We start from the raw sequence: 24,489 nt of genomic DNA, 5'->3' as shown, positions 1-24,489 counted from the left end.
GCTCTTTGAAGCCAGGCAAACTAGAGGCTCCCTAAACCCTGGAATTGGCTGGCAGTGTGACGGCTAAGCTATTAACTCTCAACAGTACTTTTCTATCAGTGAAATGGGAATAACACCACCTGTTTACCTCCCCGGGTGGTTGTCAAGCAGATTAAATGAGATAATGTATGCAAAATGCCTGGCACCTTTCCAGGTTCTGAGGTGTTAGCAAATGTTGATTCCTTTCTTCCCTAGCCTACTGCTCTTGGGATTTTCCTGCTGGTAAGGTGGGGGAAGAAGTTAAGGTAGGTAATTGTAATGCAATACATTACGTATTAAAATGTTGAAGTAAAGTTACAAAATAGGGGAGCAAAGAGGAGAGATTAATTGTAGATTGGGAGCACAGGGGGGAAATTCATGGAAGCTGTGGTATATAAGTGGAACCTTCAAGAATGGGTGGGATTAAAAAAAAAGAAGGAGGAGGAGGAGGGATAGGGTTTCAACTGATGTAGATGGGGAGGACATTCCAAGCAGAGGTGGTGGTACTGTCCTTTGAGAGCCCAATTGAGGAGTAAGACCAATGGAGGAAGGGCAAAATAGAGACGCTCAAAAGCTTTTTAGCTTTTGTTGAGTCTGACCTTCAAAGATTGTCTCTGTTATTTTGCTTTTTGTGTTGTGAATTTCCCAGAATCCAGATCTAGCCCTATTCAAGTAAGTACCAAAATGTCTACAAAGCTTTAATACATGATTTTTTTTTTGATTAGACATTTTGTGTTATTTGGACTGCTGCTCTCTTCTGTTTGAATTTAATAAAGAATTATTTGTAGATGTCTTCTCATGGTGAATATTAGCTCTATTTGGTAGAAAAAAGCAGCTGATTTTTCAGATTCAGAGGTCTCATTAAGATTATATGATGGTAACTGACTAAAAGGAGTGGAGTAGTGTGCCTCAAACTCTGGGTCAATATAATTTGTTTTTACTAATATTTTAACACTTTATTCTCTGAAGAAGTGTTTTTAACCATGTCTTTGAGGATGATTAGAATGACTTTTCTTCTGGTTTTGCTGTCTTTTGGTTTTTACCCCATACGTAATTACTGTATTGTTAGATTAACATGGTAGGGGGCATTTGGGTGGCTCAGTCAGTTATGTGTCCGACTCATGATTTCAGCTCAGGTCATGATCGTAGGGCTGTGAGATCGGGCTCCACGCTGGGCATGGAGCCTGCTTAAGATTTTTTCTCTCTCTCTCTCTCTCTCTCTCTCTCTCTCTCTCTCTCGGGGCGCCTGGGTGGCTCAGTCGTTGGGCATCTGCCTTCGGCTCAGGGCATGATCCCGGCATTCTGGGATCAAGCCCCACGTCGGGCTCCTCTGCTGGGGGCCTGCTTCTTCCTCTCCCAACCCCCCCTGCTTGTCTCTGTCACGCTGGCTGTCTCCGTGTCAAATAAATAAAATCTTAAAAAAAAAAAAAAAGATTCTCTCTCCCCCCCCCCAAAAAAAATTAACAAAAAATAAAGATTAGCATGGTGGATGATTTCACACTATTCATAGATTCTGTAGAATCTCATGGCTTTGTCTTGGTTCTGAAGTAGTTCAGTGTCAGCATTAGTATTGTTCATCCCAAACTCTTGGGAAAATTAATATTAGCAAAACAAGATATGTGACCTCAGGCAAATCTCTTATCTTGGATTCTCAATTCCTTTACCTGTAAAATGAGAAATTTGGATTAGATCACTGATTTTCAGTTTGTATGTTACTGAACTCTGGAATTTTGAAGAGGAGCCTCAAGGTTCTATAGATGTTTCACTTCAGTCTCATTAAAAATGTATTTTAAGCCTATAATAATTAAACGTGACTACTAAATGACATGCCCTGTTTTAAATGCTTTACATGTAAAATTTATTTAATTCTTGCCAGAGGTAGGTTATGTTACTGTCTGAGCAGACAGGCACGGATTACAGAGCTATAAAGTGACAGAGCTGGGTTTGAAACCAGGCAGCATAATTCTTAAGCTTGTATTCTTAACCACATTTTTTTTTAAAGATTTTATTTATTTATTCGACAGAGATAGAGACAGCTAGTGAGAGAGAGAACACAAGCAGGGGGAGTGGGAGAGGAAGAAGCAGGCTCATAGCGGAGGAGCCTGATGTGGGGCTTGATCCCATAACGCCGGGATCACGCCCTGAGCCGAAGGCAGATGCTTAACCGCTGTGCCACCCAGGCGACCCTCTTAACCACATTTTTTATACGGCCACCATAATGAAATAAATAGCACACACAAGTTTTTTTTTTATTGTAAAATATACAACATGAAATTTACCATTTTAATTATTTTTAAGTGTACATTTCAGTGGTATTAAGTACATTCACAAAGTTGTGCAACAATCATCACTATCTTCAGAACTTTTTCATCATCCCAAACTGAAATTACTCATTAAATAATACCTCTGCGCAGCCTCCCCCACTGTCCTCTGGTAATCACTTTTCTACTTCCTGTTTTTATGAATTGGACTATACTAGACTTTATATAAGTGGAATCATGCAATATTCTTTGGTTTTGGCTTGTTTCACTTAGCATAATGTCTTCAAAGTTCATCATGTTGTAGCATGAATCAGAATTTCATTCCTTTTTTTAAGGCTGAATAATATCCTATTGTGTGTGTATATCACAGTTTATTATCCATCTGTAGATAGATGTTTGCTGTTTCCACCGTTTGGCTGTTGTAAGTAATTGCTGCTTACATTGTCATACACATACCTATATGAGTCCCTGCGTTCAGTTCTTTTGAGTATATACCCAGAAGTGTTCTTGCTGAATCATACGGTAATTCTGTTTGATTTTTGAGGAACCACCATACTGTTTTCCATAGCAGCTGCAGCATTTTACACTCTAGTAACAATGCACAAGGGTTCCAGTTTCTCCACATCTTCAGCAACACTTGTTGTTTTCTGGGTTTTATTTTGTTTTGTTTTATAATAGCCATCCTAATGAGTGAAGTGGCATATCATGGTGGTTTTGATTTACATTTTTCTGATGATTAGTGATATTGAGCATCTTTACAAGTGCTTATTGACCATTTGGTGGTGGTGGTGGTTGTTGTTTTGGTGGAAACGTCTGTTCAAGTCCTTGGCCCATTTTTAAAATTGGGTTGTTCTTGTTGAGTTGTAGGAATTCCTTATATATTCTGGATATTAAGTTCATATCAGATCCATGATATATAAATACTGTCTCCCATTTCCATTGGAGACATTTTTATTCTGTTTTTTATTCTCCCATTTCCATGGAAGACATTTTTATTCTGTTGATGGTATCTTTTGATGTATAGCAGTTTTTCATTTTAATGACGTCCACTTTATTTTTCTTTTGCTGCTTATACTTTTGGTGCCATGTCCAAGAAATTGTTGCCAAATCCAATGTCATGAAGCTTTTCCCCTATGGTTTTTTCTAACAATTTTATAGTTTAATCTCTTGTGTTTAGGTCTTTAACCCATTTTGAGTTAATATTATGTATGGTGTTAGGTAAGGGTCCACTTTCATCCTTTCACATGTTGGTATCCGGTTTATCAGCACCATTTGTTGAGAGGACTGTTCTTTCTCCAGTGAATGGTCTTGGCACTCTCATGTACATATATAAAAAATTTTAATTCAGAAGCATTTGGCATTGATGGGTGTCTGTGTTGGTGTAGAAGTGACTCCACATGATTGGATTCAGTGTCCTTGCATTCGCTAGTAGGTTAAAATGCAAATCTTCGTGAAGACCTTGACTGTCAAGACCATCGCCCTGGAGATGGAGCCTAGTTACACCACCAAAAATGTGAAGGCCAAGATCCAGGATAGAGAGGGCATTACTGTGTGCCACACACAACAGAAAAGGCTCACCTTTGCAGGCAAGCAACTGGAAGATGGCTGCCACACACTTTCTGATTTCAATATCCGGGAAGGGTCAACCTTGCACCGGGTCCTGCATCTGAGGGGTGGTATGCAGATCTTTGTGAAGACCCTGATCAGCAAGACTATCTCTCTGGAGGTGGAACCCAGTAACACCATCAGGAATGTGAAGGCTAAGATCCAAGATAAAGAAGGCATCCCCCCTGACCAGCAGAGGCTCATCTTTGTAGGCAAGCAGCTGGAAGATGGCATCAGTCTTTCTGATTACATTATCCAGAAAGGGTCAACTCTGCACCTGGTTCTCCATCTGAGGGGTGGCTGTTAATTCTTAAGTCTTTAATTCACAGTGCCCAATGATGGCATTACTTTGCACTCCAGCCATTTATCCCAATTTAAGCGTAGAAGTTACTAGTTTCAGTAATAGCTGAATCACTGGTTTTTTTCAGTAGCTGTTCAAAGTGTTAATAAAGATTTTGTTGCATGGTTAAAGCACACACACACACATTGAAAACCATAACACATTCAAGACAGTTTTGAAAGAAAAAAATTCCTAGTTTAAAAAATTTTTGAATAAATTTAATTGAAGCATATCCTAAGACTACAGAAGTGGCTACCAAAACAGAACAAAAGCTACGACCTACTTGGAACTGCTTATATAGGTGAAATCAAAACAAAACTTCATAGTAATAAATGGATTGCTTAGATTGTTAAAGACTGTAACTGACATACTTAATCCTTAATTTGTCTCTTTGAGTTGGTAATACATTAATATATTTGAACATAAAATAGTATTAGCAGCACTTTTTTCAGTTTTACGTATTTGAGATGTGGTATAAAGATTTCATCTGGGGGATGCCTGGCTGGCTCAGTCGGTTAAACGTCTCCTTTCAGCTCAGGTCATGATCTCAGGGTCCTGGGATCGAGTCCCACATCAGGCTTCTTGCTCAGCAGGGAGCCTGCTTCTCCCTCTGCCTGCAGCTCCCCCTGCTTGTGCGCTTTCTCTCTTTTTCTCTGACAAATAAAATCTTTAAAAAAAAAAAAAAAGATTTCATCTGGGAAAGTTTTCTCGGGAAATATTAGAAAACCCCCAGATTAAACCTCTAAAGCTTCATCCCATGCTCTTACTGCTGTTACTTTAAGATACAATTTACCACATTAGGGCAGATGTCTTAAAATAAATGATTCTTGATTTACAAATTGGCTTTTGAAACAGTATATATTTTGCTATTAATAAAATATTAATAAATATTTATAATTATTAAAACATTGTTTCTCTGCTTTAGACAGAGCTAGATGTAATGGAGAAGTCAAACAGCTAGGTATTCTCCCCTCCAAAACAGAATGCCAGTTTAAGTGTGGGATAGAAGGAATCAGTAGAGAATGTAGTCAGGGGAGCAGAATCCAAGAAAAAGCACAAGGTATTGGGATTTCAAAACAAGTGAAGAGATTAGGTTTGGAAAAGAAGGGACAAGTAAGCCATCCCTTTACATGAGAAGAAAAGCCAGGTTGGGAGGTTCATAATTGATGTCTTATCATTATGTGACACTTAAAATTTAAGCTGCCTAGTGAAGAATGGTGAATCTGGAGAAAGTTAGAACTGTAAACATATTAAGTATGCTCAAATATTGTAGAACGGCAATAAATACTTACGAATTAGAAAAGCACCTTTAAAAGGATCTTACTAAGTTTGATATGTGAAGAAAAGGGTTAGCTTAGTCAGGACAGCAAAACAACTAATAATGTGACTTGAAAATACAGTATATTCTTTATGTATCCCAACTTGTACATGCCTCTATCCATGGTTCTCAGTCATGCTTTGTTCTCCCTAATTTTTCCAGTCAGAATCCCCCTTACCCTTTGAGAGCCAGCTTTATATACCTCCTTTGTGAAGTTGTTAGACACCAAGCAAAATTACTTTCTTCTTCATTTCTCTAGACTTTACTTGATTTGCCTTGTGTTGTAGATAATTGTGTACTGTCTTAAATCTCCCTGAATTTTGAAGTATTGGACCTTTCTTCATTTGAAATACCTCTTAGTCCCTTAAATAGAATAGAAATTCAATAAAAAGGTTTTAATGAAAACTATTACTTAAAGAATTATTTACAGTTGGTATTATGTCTGAAAGCATTCACTAAAATCTAATAATGTTATTTTTATTTATAAAGAATAATTCTTTCTTTGCTTATTTGGCTTATTTTATATCTCAACAAATGACCTTAGAGACTAGTGAAGGGAATCAGTGATCCCCTTATCTGTGAATAGAGTACTTTATAAATGTTAGTAATGGCTCAAAAACCTTTTTGTTTACTCTAAATACTTAAAATAAATAAATATTTTTTTAAAGCAGGAGCAATGAATATGCTACATTATGTTTGAAAAATCTTGGGTTTACTACTTGGAAATACAGAAATTCCAAAGTCTCAATCTTAAATCTGTTTAATTTGGTACTTGATTTTAATGTTTGTCTTAACTAAAATGCAGCTCATATAGGGACATACACTCAAAAAGAGTAAGTGCATATTTGGCTATGCTTTGTTAATGGAGACACTCATTGTTTAATTTCCATCCATCAATTTTGCAGATTTGGCTAGTAAGGTTTGCTTTTCCTGTGCAAACCAATGCGAGGATTTGCGTGTGTGTGTGTGTGTGTGTGTATTTTTTAAGATTTTATTATTTGAGAGAGAGAACACAAGCAGGGGGAGTGGGAGAGGGAGAAGCAGGGAACATGATGCAGAGCTCTATCCCAGGACGCTGGGATCATGACCTGAGCCCAAGGCAGCCACTTAACCAACTGAGCCATTCAGGCACCCCTGTATTTATATATTTTTAATAAATGTGTTCCAAATCCATAGAAAACTGTGTTTGGAAGGCATTTAAAGAATTAAAAAATGGTTTCTCTGTTTTTAGAGTGTCAGGTACAGTGTTTCAAGATGACACACATTGTTTTCTTTTGGAATACAGTTATTTTTTACCAAGTTTTAAAATACCTCACTTATTTTTAAGGTACCAATTAATTTTTTGGTTTTATTGTTAAAAGCAATGGCTAGGTAACATACTACTAATAGTCACCACAGAAAGTCAGCAAATTTAGACTCTTCTTTTTGTAAAAGATAAATGCTTAACTTTTTTTTTTTTTTTTTTTTTTTTTTTAAAGATTTTATTTATTTATTTGACAGAGATAGAGACAGCCAGCGAGAGAGGGTACACGAGCAGGGGAGTNCTTTCTTTTTTTTTTTTTAAAGATTTTATTTATTTATTTGACAGAGATAGAGACAGCCAGCGAGAGAGGGTACACGAGCAGGGGAGTGGGAGAGGAAGAAGCAGGCTCATAGCAGAGGAGCCTGACGTGGCTCGATCCCATAACGCCGGGATCACGCCCTGAGCCGAAGGCAGACGCTTAACCGCTGTGCCACCCAGGCGCCCCAAATGCTTAACTTTTTGACACCTCTTTTTAAATGCTTTGCCATGAAACAACCAATAAACCTGTTTGGTACAAAATGCTATGATCACTCCTCAACTACATCAATAGAATATTGTAACACTTGGCATTCTTCTTACTTCAGCTTCTCTTTTGCTTCAGTGGTTGCTTTTGAAATTAAACCTTCCTTCCCCGTCCCCAGCTTTGTTTTGTTGAGGTCAAAATAGCTGCTTCATGAAGGATTATATAATATACTTTTTCCATAAAAGATTGTTTTGTTTTTGTTTTTGTTTTTTTTAAGAGAGGGATGTGGGGGGGGTGTGCAGAGGGAGAGAATCTCAAGCAGGCTCCACACCCAGCATGGAGCCTGACATGGGGCTTGATTGCACAACTCAGATCATGACCTGAGTCAAAATCAAGAGTCCAACGCTTAACTGACTGAGCCATCCAGGTGCTCCCATAAGATATTGTTTCTAATAAGGAAATAATTTACTGTTGAAACTGTATCTTCTCTGGAACACCTGTCTCTTGTAGCAGCTTCCAAAAAAGGTAAGTTCTTTATTTCATTATGGAAAAAGAACCTAGCAAATACTATCACTTTCTCCTCAGAATACTTAGAATTGCTTAGTACCAGAATACTTTGTTACTTTATGTGATGTGTGATTGTCTGACAAGTGGCCATAGAGAAGATACCAGTGTCATTTTGTGTGTTAAGGAAACCTATATATTCTATAACATATTACATTATGTTATACTTAAAATACTTATGTGTATTATAATACAGATTAAATATAAAAACTACTAATATGTTTTTATATCCTGTAGATCATCACTCATATCTCCTGGGGTACAATCACCTCCATTTTGGAAATCACTGTACAATTTTACTGAATTGCTATTGTAAATGAGTCTTTCAGATTAAGTTCCGTTTCTTAGAGTATAATCTTATATGAAGTCATTTTAAAAATAAATTACTCAGGGCAAGACATTCTCATTCTCTTACTAATTGGAAGGTGATGTTCGTGGAAGAAAAATAAATAAGTTTCAGCAAAGTGGGACCTAAATAAAATTTATTCTCTACCACAATTGAAATTCTGGCTTTTTTCAGAAGCTTAAATTTGGATTTTGCAGTATGCTTTTGGGAATTATTTAAGGTGAATTAAAGGTACCCATTGAACATTTAGTTTAGTTATTCACCTGTTTTGATAGACTAGACAGAATTTTTTTTGATAGAATTTTTTTCTGATATTTCTAGTGACATATTAGAACATTTCCCATGACTCCACCCTTTACCTTTCCCCAGTGTCTCTACTTCTCCCCATCCTAGAAGCAACTGCAACTACAGGTAAATTTTGCCTTTTTTGTAACTTTGTGTTAGTTGATTGTCTCAACTAGAATTTGATATATGGAATCATTCATTGTCCCTCCCACTCCTTTATCTCTCCCTTTTCCTGTAATCTGGCTTATTTTCAAGCAGAATAATGATTTTTCGATTGTTTCATATTGTTGCTTGTTTATCCATTCACCTGTTGATAGCATTTGGGCTGCTTCCATTTCTGGCTCTTACAAATAAAGCTGCTATGACATTTGTGTACAAGTCTCTTCATGGATATATGTTTTTATTTCTCTTGGTAAATACCTTTAAGGACACGCTGGGTTATATAGGGCAGGTGTATTTTTAATTTTTTAAGAAACTGGCAAACTTACCCAAAGTTGTATCACTTTATATATTCAACAACAGTACTTGCCGCTGTAATGCATATGTAGTGGTGGTATCTCATTGTAGTTTTAATTTGCATTTTCCTGATTGCTGGTAATGCTGAGCAATTTTCCAGGTTCATGTTAGACGTTTGGGAAGTGAGTACGAGTCTTTTGCCTATTTTAAACATTGGGTTACCTTTTTTATTTTTTATTTGTAGCAAGTCTTCATATATTCTCAATACAAGTTCTTTATCAGATATATTTGTGAATATTTTCTCTTAGTCTGTGGCTTGCCTGTTTATTTTTTTAATGGTGCCTTTCAAAGAGCAGAAGTTTTTATATTGGACTTCATCAGAGTGTTTTTACTTTTATGGTTTAGTATTTTCTGTCAGGATAAATCTTTGCCTACACTAAATTTGCAGAAGGTGTCTTCTTATGTTTTCTCCTACAAGCTTTATAATTTTAGCCTTTACATTTCAGCCTGTGATCCATTTTGGATTAATTTTTGTTTATGTTGTGATGAAGAAGTCAAGGCTCCCCTGCCCCCAGTATTTATATCTGTTCCAGCATCATCTGTTAAAAAATACTTTGTACTTTAATTTGTCAACTATATCTCAATAAAACTAGAAAAACAAAACCAAACTTTCCTTTCCTCCTTATGTACTTTGACATCCTTGTTGAAAATCATTTGACAATATAAAAATGAGTCTATTTGGACTGTCCATTCTGTTACATTGATGTAATTCTCTGTTCTTTGGCGATTACTACATTGTCTTGATTACTTAACCTTACAGTGAGTCTTGAAGGCAGTTGGTTTAACCCAAGGTCTTTCACCAGATTGTTTTTGGCTGTTCTAATTCATTGCTTTTCCATCTAAATTTTACAGTCAGATATAGGTTATAATTTCTTAGTGAATACTTAGTTACTTAGTGAATACTTAGTTACTTAGTGAATACTTAGTTCAATATGGGGACAATTGACATGTAACAGTATTGCATTTTCCAGTCCATTAACATGGTGTATTTGCCCATTTATTTAGTCTTTAATTTCTCTCAACAGTATTTTCTGTTTTTCAGTTGCCATGGAATATGTTATGTGAACATTGCATGCTGCCCTATTTGTGTCATTTCTTACAGCTAAATTGTTATTTACACATGCTCATTTTTATGATATAAATTAAAATTTGGTATGGAGATTTTCCACATGATAAACTTAATGCATAGATGAAGGGCTCATATATTTTGCTGTGACAGTACTAGAAATAGAGGAGATTAATTATAACTTTAGAAACATTAAAGTAGAAATTTACAGCTATATAGTTATTGGAATAATTCTTTTGGCTTGTATGGTTGCAGATATTAATATTTAAAGAGGCTTGTTTTTGTTAACATAGTCCAGTGCTTTTGGAATCAGAAGTAAAACAATCTTATCAGTTTAATTGGGGCATAAGTTTTTACCAGAGGATTTTGAGTTTGCGCTTTTGCCTTTCCCCCCCCCTTTCAATAATAACGATAATGGAAATATGCAACATTTAGAGATGTAAAAAGAATAAAACATATTCCTACCACCCAGAAATGACCACAGTTTAAATTTTTGGTATATTTTCTCATCTTTGTGTCTGTGTATTTATACAGCTCATTATTGTATGCACAATTTAGTTTTGCTTCTTTCATTTAAAGTTATATCACTGGCATTTTCCCATGCATTAAATGCTTTATGAATAATTTACAACACCTACATTATAACCCAGAACAGACATAAGACACACCCCCAATTTACTGTTTTTTTCTTGTAGGATATTTAATTGCCCTCCCCCCCATTTTTCCCGCATTTTGTTTTTTAAAAAGTATTTGTCTTTGATGAACATATTTGTTCACAATCTTTGTTCGTGTTTTGAACTTCATTTTAAAATAAATGAATTTTTTATCACAGCCTTTTGGCTAAGATCAAGTGTTGTATCTGTTCTTATCAGTTAGTGATTCATCAGTCTTATATAACACCCAGTGTGCATTAGATCACGTGCCCTCCTTAGTGTCCATCACCCAGTTACCCCGTGGCCCCCCCCAGCAACCCTCAGTTTGTTTCCTATAATTAAGAGTCTCTTATGGTTTGTGTCCCTCTCAGATTTCATCTTGTTTTATTTTTCCCTCCCTTCTCCTATGATCCTCTGTTTTGTTTCTTAAATTCCACATATCAGTGATATCATATAACTGTCTTTCTCTGATTGACTTATTTCATTTAGCATAATACCCCCTAATTCCATCCATGTTGTTGCAGATGGCAAGATTTCATTTTTGATGGCTGAGTAATATTCCATCGTGTGTGTGTGTGTGTGTGTGTGTGTGTGTACACACCACATCTTTTTTATCCATTCATCTGTCGATGGACATATGGGCTCTTTCCATAGTTTGGCTATAGTGGATATTGCTGTTATTAATATTGGGGTACAGGTGCCCCTTTGGATCACTACATTTGTATCTTTGGGATAAATACCTAGTAGTGCAATTGCTGGGCTATTAGGGTAGCTCTGTTTTCAACATTTACAAACTAAAATTTTTAAGGAGTTTTAAGTAACAACATTGTTGTTTTGTTTATTGACAGTGGTGTAAAAGTATTTTCTCTAAAAATAGATTAGCTGTCCTAGCCATAAAACTGTGTCATACTGGAGAATTGCCTAAAATATATTAACTACTACATTATGGCATCTATAGATAATTTAGATGATTATTTGTTAATGGAACCCATGACTAATTTAACTTCCAGTAAGCTTTTTGGGAGAACGTATTTAATTTTTTGTAATCATGTATGGTCAAGTAAAAATATAGTATCGGGGGGGCGCCTGGGTGGCACAGCGGTTAAGCGTCTGCCTTTGGCTCAGGGCATGATCCTGGCGTTATGGGATCGAGCCCCACATCAGGCTCCTCTGCTAGGAGCCTGCTTCTTCCTCTCCCACTCCCCCTGCTTGTGTTCCCTCTCTCGCTGGCTGTCTCTATCTCTGTCAAATAAATAAATAAAGTCTTTAAAAAAAAATAGTATTGGCTGTAACAGCTATTTGATGAATGCTTATGACAAAAGAGTAAAAATTATTCATTCTGGAAATGTTGAATGTATCCTTCTTACAAAATTTGTCTTAATCCCCCTCCCCTGCCACCTTGTGTGTGTGTGTGTAAAATGAAAACATCTCAGATTTAAAATACTATAACGTACGTGTAGGTACATTAATTTTAAAATAAAAAATATAAATGGCATAAAAGTTCTGTTCTATTGTTGGAGATTTTAATAAAATTGCCTGAGGGCAGGAACCATATTTAACCCTTTGCTATATTTCCTGTAACTTATCAGCACAGTGCCCAACTCATGATAGTATTTCATAAAGCATTTGTTGAATGAACAGTATTATTACTTGTTAAAAAGTAGTAATCTTCTTAGGTGAAAATGACTTTTTTTTTTTTTAGTACAAATAAGTAGTTAATTCTGCTTGAACCTAGAATTGTTAATATTCTCAAATAATAATTAAGCTTTGTTCTTTTTACTCTTAGAGAAAAGCATGCAGGTAACAGCTATCCTAAATTGGTTTTTTTTAAATTTTTTTATTTTAGAGAAACCCAAATCTGGCTTTATTTTTAACCAAAAAGGAAAGCTAACTTTTTAACCTAAGAATTCACTTGGAACACCTCGTTGGTTTTGTTACTTAAATTCCACGTAGAGTGAGATCATATGGTATTTGCTTTCTCTGTCTTATTTTGCTTAAGATTATACTCGCTAGCTCTATCCATGTTGTTGCAAATGGCAATATTTCATTCTTTTTATGGCTGTATGATATTCCATTGTATGTATATACCATTCATCATTCTTCTTTATCCATTCATCATTCTGTGGACATTAAGACTGCTTCCAGATAGTTTGGCTATCATAAATGATGCTGCAATAAATATAAGGGTGCATGTATCTCTTTGAATTAGTGTTTTGTATTTTTTGGGTAAATACCCAGTAGTGTGATTACTGGTTTATAGGGTAGTTCTATTTTTAATTTTTTGAGGAAACTCCGTACTGTTTTCTACAGTAGCTGCACCAGTTTGTATTCCCACCAGTAGTGCAAGAGGGTTCCTTTTTCTCCACATCCTCACCAACGCTTGTTTCTTGTATTTTTTATTTTAGCTATACTGACAGGTGTGAGGTGATATCTCATTGTAGTTTTCTTTTGTATTTCCCTGATGATGAGTGATGTTGAGCATCTTTTCATGTGTATGTTGGCCATCTAGATGTTGTCTTTGGAGAAATGTCTATTCATGTCTTCTGCCCATTTTTAATTGGGTTATTGTTTTTTGGGTATTGAGTTGTATCAGTTCCTTATACATTTTGAACACTAGGCCTTTATCAGGTGTCATTTGCAAGTATCTTCTGCCATTCCGTAGGTTGCGTTTTAGTTTTGTTGATGGTTTCCTTCACTGTGCAGAAACTTTACATTTTGATGAAGTTCCGATAGTTTATTTTTGCTTTTATTTCTCTTGCCTGAGGAGACATATCTAGAAAGATGTTGCTACAGCTGATGTCGGAAAAATTACTGCCTGTGCTCTCCTTTCAGGTTTCAGGTCTCACATTTAGGTCTTTAATCCATTTTGAGTTTATTTTTGTGTATGTTGTAAGAAAGTGGTCCAGTTTCATTCTTTTGCATGTAGCTGTTCGGTTTTCCCAACACCACTTGTTGAAGAGATAGTCATTTTCCTATTGGATATTCTTTCCTGCTTTGTCGAAAATTAATTGACCATATGATTGTAGGTTTATTACTGGGTTTTCTATTCTGTTCCATCGATCTATGTGTTTTTATGCCAGTACCATAATGTTTTAATTACTACCACTTTGCAATATAATTTGAAGTCTGGGATTGTGATACCTCCAGTTTTTTTCCTTTTTCAAGATTGCTTTGGCTATTAGAGGTCCTTTGTGATTACATACAAATTTTAGGATTGTTTGTTCTAGTTCTGTGAAAACTGCTTTTGTATTTTGATAGGAATTGCAGTAAATCTGTAGATTACTTTGGGTAGTATAGACATTTTAACATTTGTTCTCCCAACCTGTATGTATGGAATGTCTTTCCGTTTCTTAGTGTTGTCTTGAATTTCTTTCATCAGTGTTTTATAATTTTCAGAGTACAGTACAGAGTACAGTACATTTACAATGGGATGTTTTCTTAGTTTCACTTTCTACTGCTTTGTTATTAGTGTATAGGAATACAACAGATTTCTGTACATTGATTTTGTATCCTGCAACTTTACTGAATTATTTTATCAGTTCTAGTAGTTTTTTGGTGGAGTCTAGATTTTTCTATATATATTATATGTCATCTACAAATATTAAGAGTTTTATTTCTTCCTTACCAGTTTAGATGACTTTTTTTCTTTTTTTTTTAATTTCCTTTTATGTTATCTAATTGCTGCGGCTAGGAATCCAGTTATATGTTCAATAAAAGTGGTGAGACTGTGCATCATTGTCTTGTTTCTGACCTTAGGGGAAAAGCTCTCAGTTCACCATTGAGTGTGGTGTTGGCTGTGGGCTTTTCATATAAGGCCTTTATTATGTTGAGGTGTGTTCTCTCTAGATCTACTTTGCAGAGGTTTTTTATTATAAAGGGGAGTTATACTTTGTCAGATGCTTTTTCTGTATCCGTTAAATGATCGTATGATTTATATCCTTTCTCGTATTGATGAAGATGTATCACTTTGATTGTTTTTGCAAATATTGAACCTCCGTTGCATCCTGGGAATAAGTCCCACTTGATTGTGGCAGGTGGTTTTTTTAAATGTATTGTTGGATTCGGTTTGCTAATATTTTCTTGAGGATTTTTGTATCTGTATTCATGAGAGATATTGGTCTGTAGTGTTTTTTGTTTTTGTTTTTTTGTCCCCCCCCCCCCCCCCCCCCCCGCNCCCCCCCCCCCCCGTGGTGTTTTTATCTGGTTTTGGTATCAGGTTGAAACTGCCCTCATAGAATGAATTTGGAAGTTTTCTTTCCTCTTCTTGTTCTCGGAATAGTTTGAGAAGAATAGGTATTAACTCTTCTTTAAATGTTTGCTAGAATTTGCCTCTGAGGGTGTCTGGTCCTAGACTTTGGTTTGTTGGGAGTTTTTTGATTACTGAATGAATTTCTGTACTCATAATTGGCCTGTTGGAATTTTCTATTTCTTCCTGCTTTAGTTTTGGTAGGTTATATGTTTCTAAGAATTGATCCATTTCTTCTAAGTTGTACAATTTATTGGATATAGATTTTCCTAATATTCTCTTACAATTGTTTGTACAGTTGGTTGTTATTTCTCCTCTTAGTTATTTTGTTTATTTGGGTCCAATCTCTCTCTCTCTCTCTGTTTTTTTTTGTTTGTTTTTGGTTTTTTTTTTTTTTTTTTTGAGTCTGGCTAGAGGTGTATCAATTTTGTTGATCTTTTCAGAAAACCAGCTCCTGGTTTCATTGATCTGTTCTGCTGTTTCTTTAGTTTCTATATCATTTATTTCTGCTCTAATGTTAAATCCATCTGGTTCAGGATGTCATTCAAAGCTGTTTCCTTGTTGATTTTCTGTTTGGATGATCTGTCCATTGATGTAAGTGGGGTGTTGAAGTCCCCTATTATTATTTTGTTACTGTTAATTATTTCCTTTATGTCTGTGATTAACTGTTTTATGTATTTGTGTACTCCCATATTGGGTGCATAAATATTCACAGTTGTTATATCGTCCTGTTGGAGTGTCCCGTTTATATAGTGTCCTTTTTGTTCTCATTATTCTTTGTTTTATTTTTTATTTTTTTTAAAGATTTTATTTATTTATTCGACAGAGATAGAGACAGCGCGAGAGAGGGAACACAAGCAGGGGGAGTGGGAGAGGAAGAAGCAGGCTCATAGCGGAGGAGCCTGACGTGGGGCCACAACGCCGGCATCATGCCCTGAGCCAAAGGCAGACGCTTAACCGCTGTGCCACCCAGGCGCCCCAGTCTTTGTTTTAAAGTCTATTTTTCTGATATAAGTATTGCTACCCCAGCTTTCTTTTAACATCCATTTGCATGATAAATGTTTCTGCATCCCCTCACTTTGAAAATGCAAGTGTCTTTCAGTCTGAAATGAGTCTCTGGTAGGCGGCACTTAGATAGGTCTTGTTTTTTACCCACCCTGTCTCTTTTGATTAGAGCTTTTAGTCCATTTATGCTCAAGATAATTATAGACATGTATTTATTGCCATTTTGTTACTTGTTTTGTGGTTGTTTCTATAGATTTTCTCTGATCCTTCTCTTGCTCTCTTTCATGGTTTGTTGGCTTTCTTTAGTGATACACTTGGATCTCTTTCTCTTTATTCTTTATGTATTATTGGTTTTTGATTTGTGTATTAGCTTTGTGTGTAACATCTTCTGCATGTAGCAGTCTATATTAAGCTGATGGTCATTTAAATTTGAACCCATTCTTTATTCCTCTCCCCCTCATGATTTAGGTATATGGTATCATACTTTACATCTTTATTTTGTGAATCCCTTGATGATTTTTAGGAATATACTTATTTTACTGCTTTTGTTCTTCCTACTTTTCTTATTCCTATTTATGGTTTTCCACTCAAAGAGTCCCCTTTAACATTTCTTGTAGGGCTGCTTAATGGTCGTGGATTCCTTTAACTTTTGTTTGGGCAACTCTATCTCGCCTTCTATTCTGAACGATAGTCTTGCTGGATAGAATATTCTTGGTTGCAGGTTTTTGCTTTCACCACTTTGAGTACATCATGTCACTCTCTTCCGGCTTGCAAAGTTTGTGCTGAAAAAAAAAAATCAGCTGATAGCCTTATGTGGGTTCCCCTTGTATGTCACTGTCTGCTTCTCTCTTGCTGCTTTTAAAATTCTTCTTCTTTTTTTTTTAATCACTACTTTTTGCTATTTTAATTACTCTGTGTCTTGGTGTGAACCTCTTTGGGTTGAATTTTGGGAGGAATTTTGTGTCTCCTGGACCTGGATATCTGTTTCCTTCCCCAGATTTGGGAAGTTTTCAGCTGTTATTTCTTCAAATACATTTTCTGTCCCCTTTTCTCTCTTCTTCTTCTGAGATCCCTGTAATGTGAATGTTATTATGCTTGATGGAGTCACTGAGTTCCCGAAAACTATTTAGACTGAAGTCAGTAATTAAGAAATAGAACTTCAGGGGCGCCTGGGTAGCGCAGTCGTTAAAGCGACTGCCTTCGGCTCAGGGCGTGATCCCGGGGTTCCGGGATCGAGTCCCACATCGGGCTCCTCGGCTGGGAGCCTGCTTCTTCCTCTCCCTCTCCCCTGCTGTGTTCCCTCTCTCGCTGGCTGTCTCTCTGTCACATAAATGAATAAAATCTTTTTAAAAAAAAAAAAAGAAAAGAAATAGAACTTCAGACAGAAAATGATTTAGAAGTGGTTGGGGGAGACCTTTGGATTTGCTAGTCCATCTTTTCTTTTGCATATTAAGAAAATGAGAACTAAGGATTTAAATGATTTAGTCTGAAGTTGTAGTTAGTTAGTGGTAGAATAAGAATTTCCAGTTTCTCCTGACTCCTTGTTTAGTCTTATATGGCTTGGGCTAGGAAGATCTTGCAGACTTTCTTTAATGAACCCTTTCAGTAATATAAGATAATGAAGGTTCTGTCTTTACTAATTCGAACATAGGGCATAAAAAGAAAAGATTTGCTTAAGTTTTCTTTTTTTTTCTTCTTAAGTGGGCTCCAAGTAGAGCCCAACACAGGGCTTGAACTCACAACCCTGAGATCAAGACCTGAGCTGAGATCAAAAGTCAGAGGTTCAACCAACTGAGCCACCCAGGCACCCCAACTTGAGTTTTCTGATTAACCAGTTTGTGTTAAAATTTTAGAGGATGTTTTAGCATTTGTTGTTTAAACACTCTACAAACTCATTCTGAAAATTTCAGTAACTATTCGCCCTATCTTTTCACCTAAAGCAATTTTTGACCATTAAATATTATCCATTTCTTTTGTGGCTGGTTAATGTTAGAAATAATGAGCCATCTCTGGTTGGATTTCTGACTCCTGCCAGAATAAAATACTGATATACAAAGATGGAGGAAGAACTGCTGTATGTGGGATTTACCAGTAAAGTGATTTCTCCCCAACCTAAGAGTTTCTATTCAGAATTCTGGCTAATTCTGAAAATCTGTTTTAGCAATTTTATGAATTCAGAGTTCTGGCTGATTCTAAAAGTCTATTTTAGCAATTGTGTGAAATTTAGTAATTGAGAGTAGCTTCTCTCACGCATATGGGGAGAAAAAAATTGACAGAATGAGAAGAGAAAAATCTAAAGAAATGGAGATAATAAAGCAGGAGTACAGCATTTTGAAATGATACCTTGGAAAGGAGAGAAAGGGAGGTGAAGAAAGTTGAGAGAAGAGATACAATGTGATAAATATATTGATAAATTTCCTTATACTTTGAATTTGATTAGATTCTTTGTTTAAAATTAGTTTGAGTTAGGTTTCTGTTCTATACAGGAACCCTTACTATTACTCATTTGTTACTTTTTAGGAGATTCATATTATTAATACAGCTATTAGTCAAATCCTATCCCTAGAAACAGATAGCCTTATAGAAATAGTGTCAAAAATTCTGCCAAAAGCAAAGTGCATTGTAGAAATTTCTTTGATTTTTTTTTTAAAACATTCCTCTGTTCATAAGGAAATTAATTTTAAATGTGTTGGTTCCTTGAAATTAGTATTTATTGAGAATTGGATAAATTAGCCACTTTTTCTTTCTTTCTTTTTTTTTTTTTTTAAGAAGTGCACCTTTAGCTTTGAGTACTCTGAAATTAGATGTCATCTTAAGTTCGAGTCAGGCGTCATCTTAGAAATGTTTAGCAGAAAAAAGTTGAAATTCAGATGAAGAAAGAATATGTTTCTTTGGTAGTTCTCTGGGGTAACAAATGAGAACCATATGGTCTCTCTCCTGAATCTGCAACCTAGTTGGGTGTGGAGGGTGATAAAGCAAGTGCACAAATAACCACCACGTAATATAAAGCTGATTTGCTGTAAGTGCCATAGAGAGGGACAAAGTTCATGGGCCTCTTGGAGGAAATAGCATCTAACTCTCTTTTGTTTAGCAGAGTTATGCTTCAACTTCTCTTTAGTTTTTTTTTAATTGAGATATACACATACATAACATTAAGTTTTTTAAAACTTATTTACAAGTTTGTACAACTTCATTATCTAATTCTAGAATAAACTTTTTAAAACTTTGAGTGTTTTTAGCTGAGGTTGTGCCCTCTAGTTTTCAGGGCCTACCACTCCCTATTGTTTTACATCTGGGTACTACTGGTATTTATATTGGTCACCTGACTCCTGAAGGCATTTAAGTTAACTCGAGAGAGTTGTTTTTTCTAGTTTCATTAATCCGGAAGCAAATGCCAAAGTGTCCCTGGGATTGCCAGTGTGGGGTACTGGCTCTTGTCCTGCATTCTTTTTCCCACTTATATTCCTTTACCCAGTCTGTGTTCTGACTCCAAGAATGCTCCCCATTTCTGCTGCAGCCTTTTATGAGGGATGACTTCTCATTATTCTCAAGAGGGCTTCCTTAGAATAAAAACCAAACTCTGTTTCTTGGTTTACAAATCCTTGAATGATCTGGCCCTCTCTTCCTATCAGACTAATTTTTCTTTCTGTTCCCTACCACACCAGACTTGTACCCCCTACTTGGAATGCTCTTCTCTCTGATCTGTGCATGTGTGATTCCTTCTTGTCACTCGTATCTCAGTTTAAATATCACTACTTAAAGAGGCCTTCTCTGTACAGCCAGTCTAAAAAAACTACTCTGTCACTTTCCATACAACCCTGATTTAATTATCACCGCATTTGTCATGGGTCTCATTTTTTTGTTTTTGTTGTTCAGTATTTCTCAACCATGACTAGAATCTAAGTTTATTTTTAACAGGTCCCTTGTTTGTCACCTTCGTAACTATAACCTGAGCTTCTAGAAGAGTGTTTGGCACATAGTGTGTGCTTAATGTATATTTGTTGAATAAATATTGAGTGACAGTGCTTGCTTTGATGGCTCCTGCTCTGGTTCATCTCCTTGTTTCTACTTGTTTCTGTCTTCCAGAAATTTGCCAGAACCTCTGATCTTTGGATGCTTTTGCCATCTCTAGCTTTCATTGCTTTTGAATTTATTCCCTTTTGTAATTGTTTACTGTCATTTTAGTGGGATTTTAGGGAGAGAGAGAAATGTATTCTCTCATTCTTTTGACAGGTTGAGGTATTGCAGTCAGGTTGAAAACATGAACAAAGACCAAGTTAAGAAAGCATGGCTTGTTTTTTGAGAATACTAAGTAGTTTAGGTTTTTCGAAGGGTAGAAAATAAGGTTGAAAATTTAGGTTGAGGCCATGTCAGAGAGGGTGTGAAATCATTTGGTGAAGAGTTTGTACTTAATTCAGAATGTCATGGGGAACCCTTGTGGGTATTTGGGCAGAATCATGGCATGAAAAGTTTTTAAGGAAGATTAGTTTGACAGTGATGGATTACAAAAAGAGAGGTAAGTTAGGAAGTTGCTAGAATAATCTGAGGACAGTATAGTATGGATCTGAACCGAGATAGTAGTCATCAAAATAAGAAAGATGGCAAAGGCACAGAAAAATAGTTGAGCCTTCTGGTGTTGACACTGATGAATTGCTCTGGGGTAATTGCAGTTTAGTGATGTGACTTTTATTTAGATGGATTGGTTGATTGTACGGGGAACTATATTGAATGTATCTTCTATCAGCAATGTGTTATAAGTGTCTTTCCAAGGATTTTTATGTTTATGAGATAGATGAAACAATGGAGACATTTCAGCTTTGTTGGATAGGGGATATTTGGTCAACTCTGGCACTTGCCATCTGAATGTTGGGCAAGAGGTCAGGGAATATGTTAATGAACAATACAAGGTACAAGTGTTTTACTCCATTTGCTTTCACATTTAATAACAAAATTCTTTTTTTTTTTTAAAGATTTTATTTATGTATTTAGCAGAGATACAGACAGCCAGCGAGAGAGGGAACACAAGCAGGGGGAGTGGGAGAGGAAGAAGCAGGCTCGTAGCAGAAGAGCCTGATGTGGGGCTCGATCCCGTAACATTGGGATCACGCCCTGAGCCGAAGGCAGATGCTCAACCGCTGTGCCACCCAGGTGCCCCAATAACAAAATTCTTAAGCAACTTAAAAACCCATCTTGAAGTCTTTATTTAGCTTGAGCCTTCTTATTCGATTAAATACAGTTGACCTTTGAACAATGCAGGGACTAGGGGTGCCAACCTTAATGCAGTGAAAAGTCTGAGTGTAACTTTTGACTTCCACAGAACGTAACTAATGGCCTACTATTGACAAGAAGCCTTATCACTTATGTAAACAGTTGACTAACACATATTTTGTATGTCATATGTATTATATACTGTATTCTTAAAATAAAGTAAGCTAGAGGAAAGAAAATGTTACTAAGAAAATCATAAGGAAGAAAAAATACATTTATAGTGCTGTACTGTATTTATCTTAAAAATCTGTATAAAAATGGACCCACTCAGTTCAATCTGTGTTGTTCACAGGTCAAGTGTACTAGTCTTTGATTTAGAATGAATTCTGATTTCTTCTTGACCTTCTATGACATTAACCAGTTTTTGGTTTTTTTTACTCAGTTACTCGATTTTTTCATCTGAAGTTTAGAAATGATTGCCTTTGCCTCTGTGAAGAATTACCTGAGTAGTAGTTATTTTTCTAAAGTGGTAAACTTTTATTTGCATTAAAACTAATTTTATGATGACCAAAATAAGCCAAAAACGTTAACTGAGTAAACCAGGCAGATGCAATTTAGGAATGGTAATACATGCATACAATAATAAAAATCATGTGTTGGAGAAATATGCAGTTGTTTTTCAGGGACCTTAAACTGCATTATTTCATTTGGTAAAAATGTTTTTCAGCCTGTATTTTTTTTTCCTTTAAGTTAATTTCTGAATTTTGAATGATGCATTAGTTGACATACTGTGTTTTCCTAACTAAACTACAATTTCCTGAGGGCAGACTTTCTTTATCTCCCCTCCCACCCTCCCTCCCTCTCTCTTTCTAAATTTATTTTGATATAATTTGAAACTTACAGAAAAGTTTTAAGAGTACAAACAATTCCCACATTCCCTTTACGTAGATTCACTTGTTTACTTTTTGCCCAATTATTATTCCTCTCTCCCTTTATATGTATTTACACACACTCACATACACACATATAGTTTTTTCTGAGCCATTTGAAAATGAGTTGCAGACATTTTGCCCCTTTATGACTAAATTCTTCAGTGCATGTTTCCTAAAGCAAAGATACTGTCTTACATAACTACAGTAGTATCAGCAAAATCAGGAAATGTAACATCGATACAATACTGTGATCTAATCCATAGCCCATACTCAAATTCTGGCAGTTGTCCCAATAATGTCCTTTATAGCTATGTCTGTATGTTTGCATATTTTCTCTGGGTCCAGGATCCAGTCCAAGATCAAGCATTGCATTTGGTCATCATGTCTCTTTAGGTTTCCTTTAAACTGGAACACATCCTTGGACTTTGTGTTCTTGACCTTCACAATTTTTAACCATAGGCCAATTATTTTGTAAAATGTCTTATGATTTGATTCAGGTAATGCATTTTGTCAGGAATACCACAAAATGATAATGTATCTTCTCAGTGCATTATTTCTCAGGAAGCATGTGATGTGAGTTTTCCCAAATATTAGTGATGTTAAATTTTATCACTTGGTTAAGGCTGTGTCACCAAGTAATTTGTGGGGAGATATTTTGACAATTTGTAAATAGTCTTATCAAATTTTCACCCATAAGATTTAGCATCTATCAATGATTCTTACATGAATCAGTTATTACAATGGTTGCAAATGGGTGATCTTCTGTCATTTCATCTGTATTAATTCATTGGGATCCTTTGAGAAAGAGCTTTCTTTCCCATATATTTATTTATATCAGTATGGGTTTGTGGATTCTTTTTTTAGTCAATGGATTATCGTTTCTTCCTGTCATAATTGATTTTGATGCTTAAATTGTCCCATATTGGGCTCTCTGGACCCCCTTCAGACTGGTTTCTATGTCCTTATGAAATGCCCCCATCTTTATTGAGTACTTTGTGGCACAAGAAGATATTCTAGGATCTCATTTTTCCCCAGCCCCAATCCTTGAATCATTACTCCAAGGGTCCCTCGTTACTTTTTAGGTAGAATATGTATTTAGAAACCAAAAACTGGGTGGTAAGTATGGTAATTGCTACTGGAGTGTCATTGCTACTAGGCCCTTTGAGTGGACCTATGTACAAACACACATAAACATATATCTATCTTTATTTCTATCCCTCCTGTATTTCCTCTGTCTCTTCGAAACCTTGAGTTCATAATGATGATTCAAAATACAGTACAAATGGCTCCTAAGCCACAGGCTATACTGCTGTCTAGCACTCTCCATCCAGTTGAAGCTGGAGAGTACATGCACAGTAACAGCTGTCTTCAAAGATAACTGGTATGTAGGTAGTATAGAGGAAAGGTCCCAAGTGTGGGGCAGAATAAGCAAGATGAACATCTTTGGAACCAGTCATGGAAGCTCCATTTCTACAGATAACTGATAGTGACTGTTCGTGTTTCCTAGGACTGCTGTAACAACTCACCGCACACTGGGTGGTTTAAAACAAGAGAACTTAATTCTCTCACAGTTCTCGAACTTGAAAAGGTGGAATATAAACAAAAGAATATTACACTTACTATTTGTTTTTGTTTATTGGGTTTATTGGTGTGTGGTGTTTTTTTTTTTTGCTGTATGATTTCAGATTATGGTTTGTGATATACTGTGTAATTAGTGATTATAAATTGATCATTAGAACTTCTTTATTAGGAATGTTCTTTGTAGACCATTGAACTTAGATTGGTTTTTTCACTTCAGATTAGGTGTTCCTGTTTGGGGTTTAATAGATTAACAATATCCAATATAATGAAGAAAATCCAATGTAAATAAAGAAAGAAATATGGTTCCTTATTCTGTGAAAGGAATTCCTTTGCCAGGGGTGCTTGATAAATAAAACATTAAATTAACAAATTGTCTTTGATTTGATTTATAGCTTTCTTTAGACGTTATAACCTCTGTCAACTGTTAAAAACAGTTCTTGTTTGTGTTTATGCTTCCTTATGTGATCTTTAGTTACCTTAGGGTTAATGTACATGATAATGAAGAGGATGTGTTAGTTACATCTTGGGTTGTCAAAAACTGAAACACAAATAAAGGAGTTAGCATAAGGGGTGAATCGCCTCCCCTAGTATTTCTCTTTCCTCTGGGTAAGGAAAGATGGCTAGCCCATGAATAGTACACCTCTCTTGTTTATTAGGGAGGTTTCGTTCCATATAGAAACTACAAAACTTAGTTCTAGATGTCGGCTCACTCCCAGAGGAGTAGGCCATACAAGTTTCCTGGTGGCCAGTTTACTCAGATTGCTCCTGTGAAGCCTTGG

At 35.9% G+C, this 24,489-nt stretch overlaps 2 protein-coding genes and 1 pseudogene across 3 annotated transcripts in view; all 3 read left to right on the top strand.

Moving 5' to 3' along the window:
* The first annotated feature begins 296 nt into the window (after positions 1-296).
* Positions 297-24,489, top strand: part of LOC100478661 (ras-associated and pleckstrin homology domains-containing protein 1) — an 84,092-nt gene continuing 59,899 nt past the window's right edge. The window contains exon 1 of one of the 2 annotated variants that reach the window (XM_034654997.1): positions 297-690. The gene's annotated coding sequence lies outside the window, so the exon portion shown is untranslated. The remainder of the gene's footprint in view (positions 691-24,489) is intronic. The other variant, XM_034654998.1, reaches the window with a different exon arrangement.
* LOC100478409 (polyubiquitin) lies at positions 3,067-5,900 on the top strand. Its single transcript, XM_034655032.1, has one exon. The coding sequence runs from the start codon at positions 3,718-3,720 to the stop codon at positions 4,189-4,191; it is 474 nt and encodes a 157-aa protein (XP_034510923.1). The 5' UTR covers positions 3,067-3,717; the 3' UTR covers positions 4,192-5,900.
* Positions 10,905-11,015, top strand: LOC117801346 (annotated as a pseudogene).

The sequence above is a fragment of the Ailuropoda melanoleuca genome, chromosome 2 (assembly GCF_002007445.2).
Source record: "Ailuropoda melanoleuca isolate Jingjing chromosome 2, ASM200744v2, whole genome shotgun sequence".
Taxonomy (NCBI): Eukaryota; Metazoa; Chordata; class Mammalia; order Carnivora; family Ursidae; genus Ailuropoda; species Ailuropoda melanoleuca.
The sequence above is the reverse complement of the archived record's forward strand: the minus strand, read 5'-3'. Positions and strand labels throughout refer to the sequence as shown.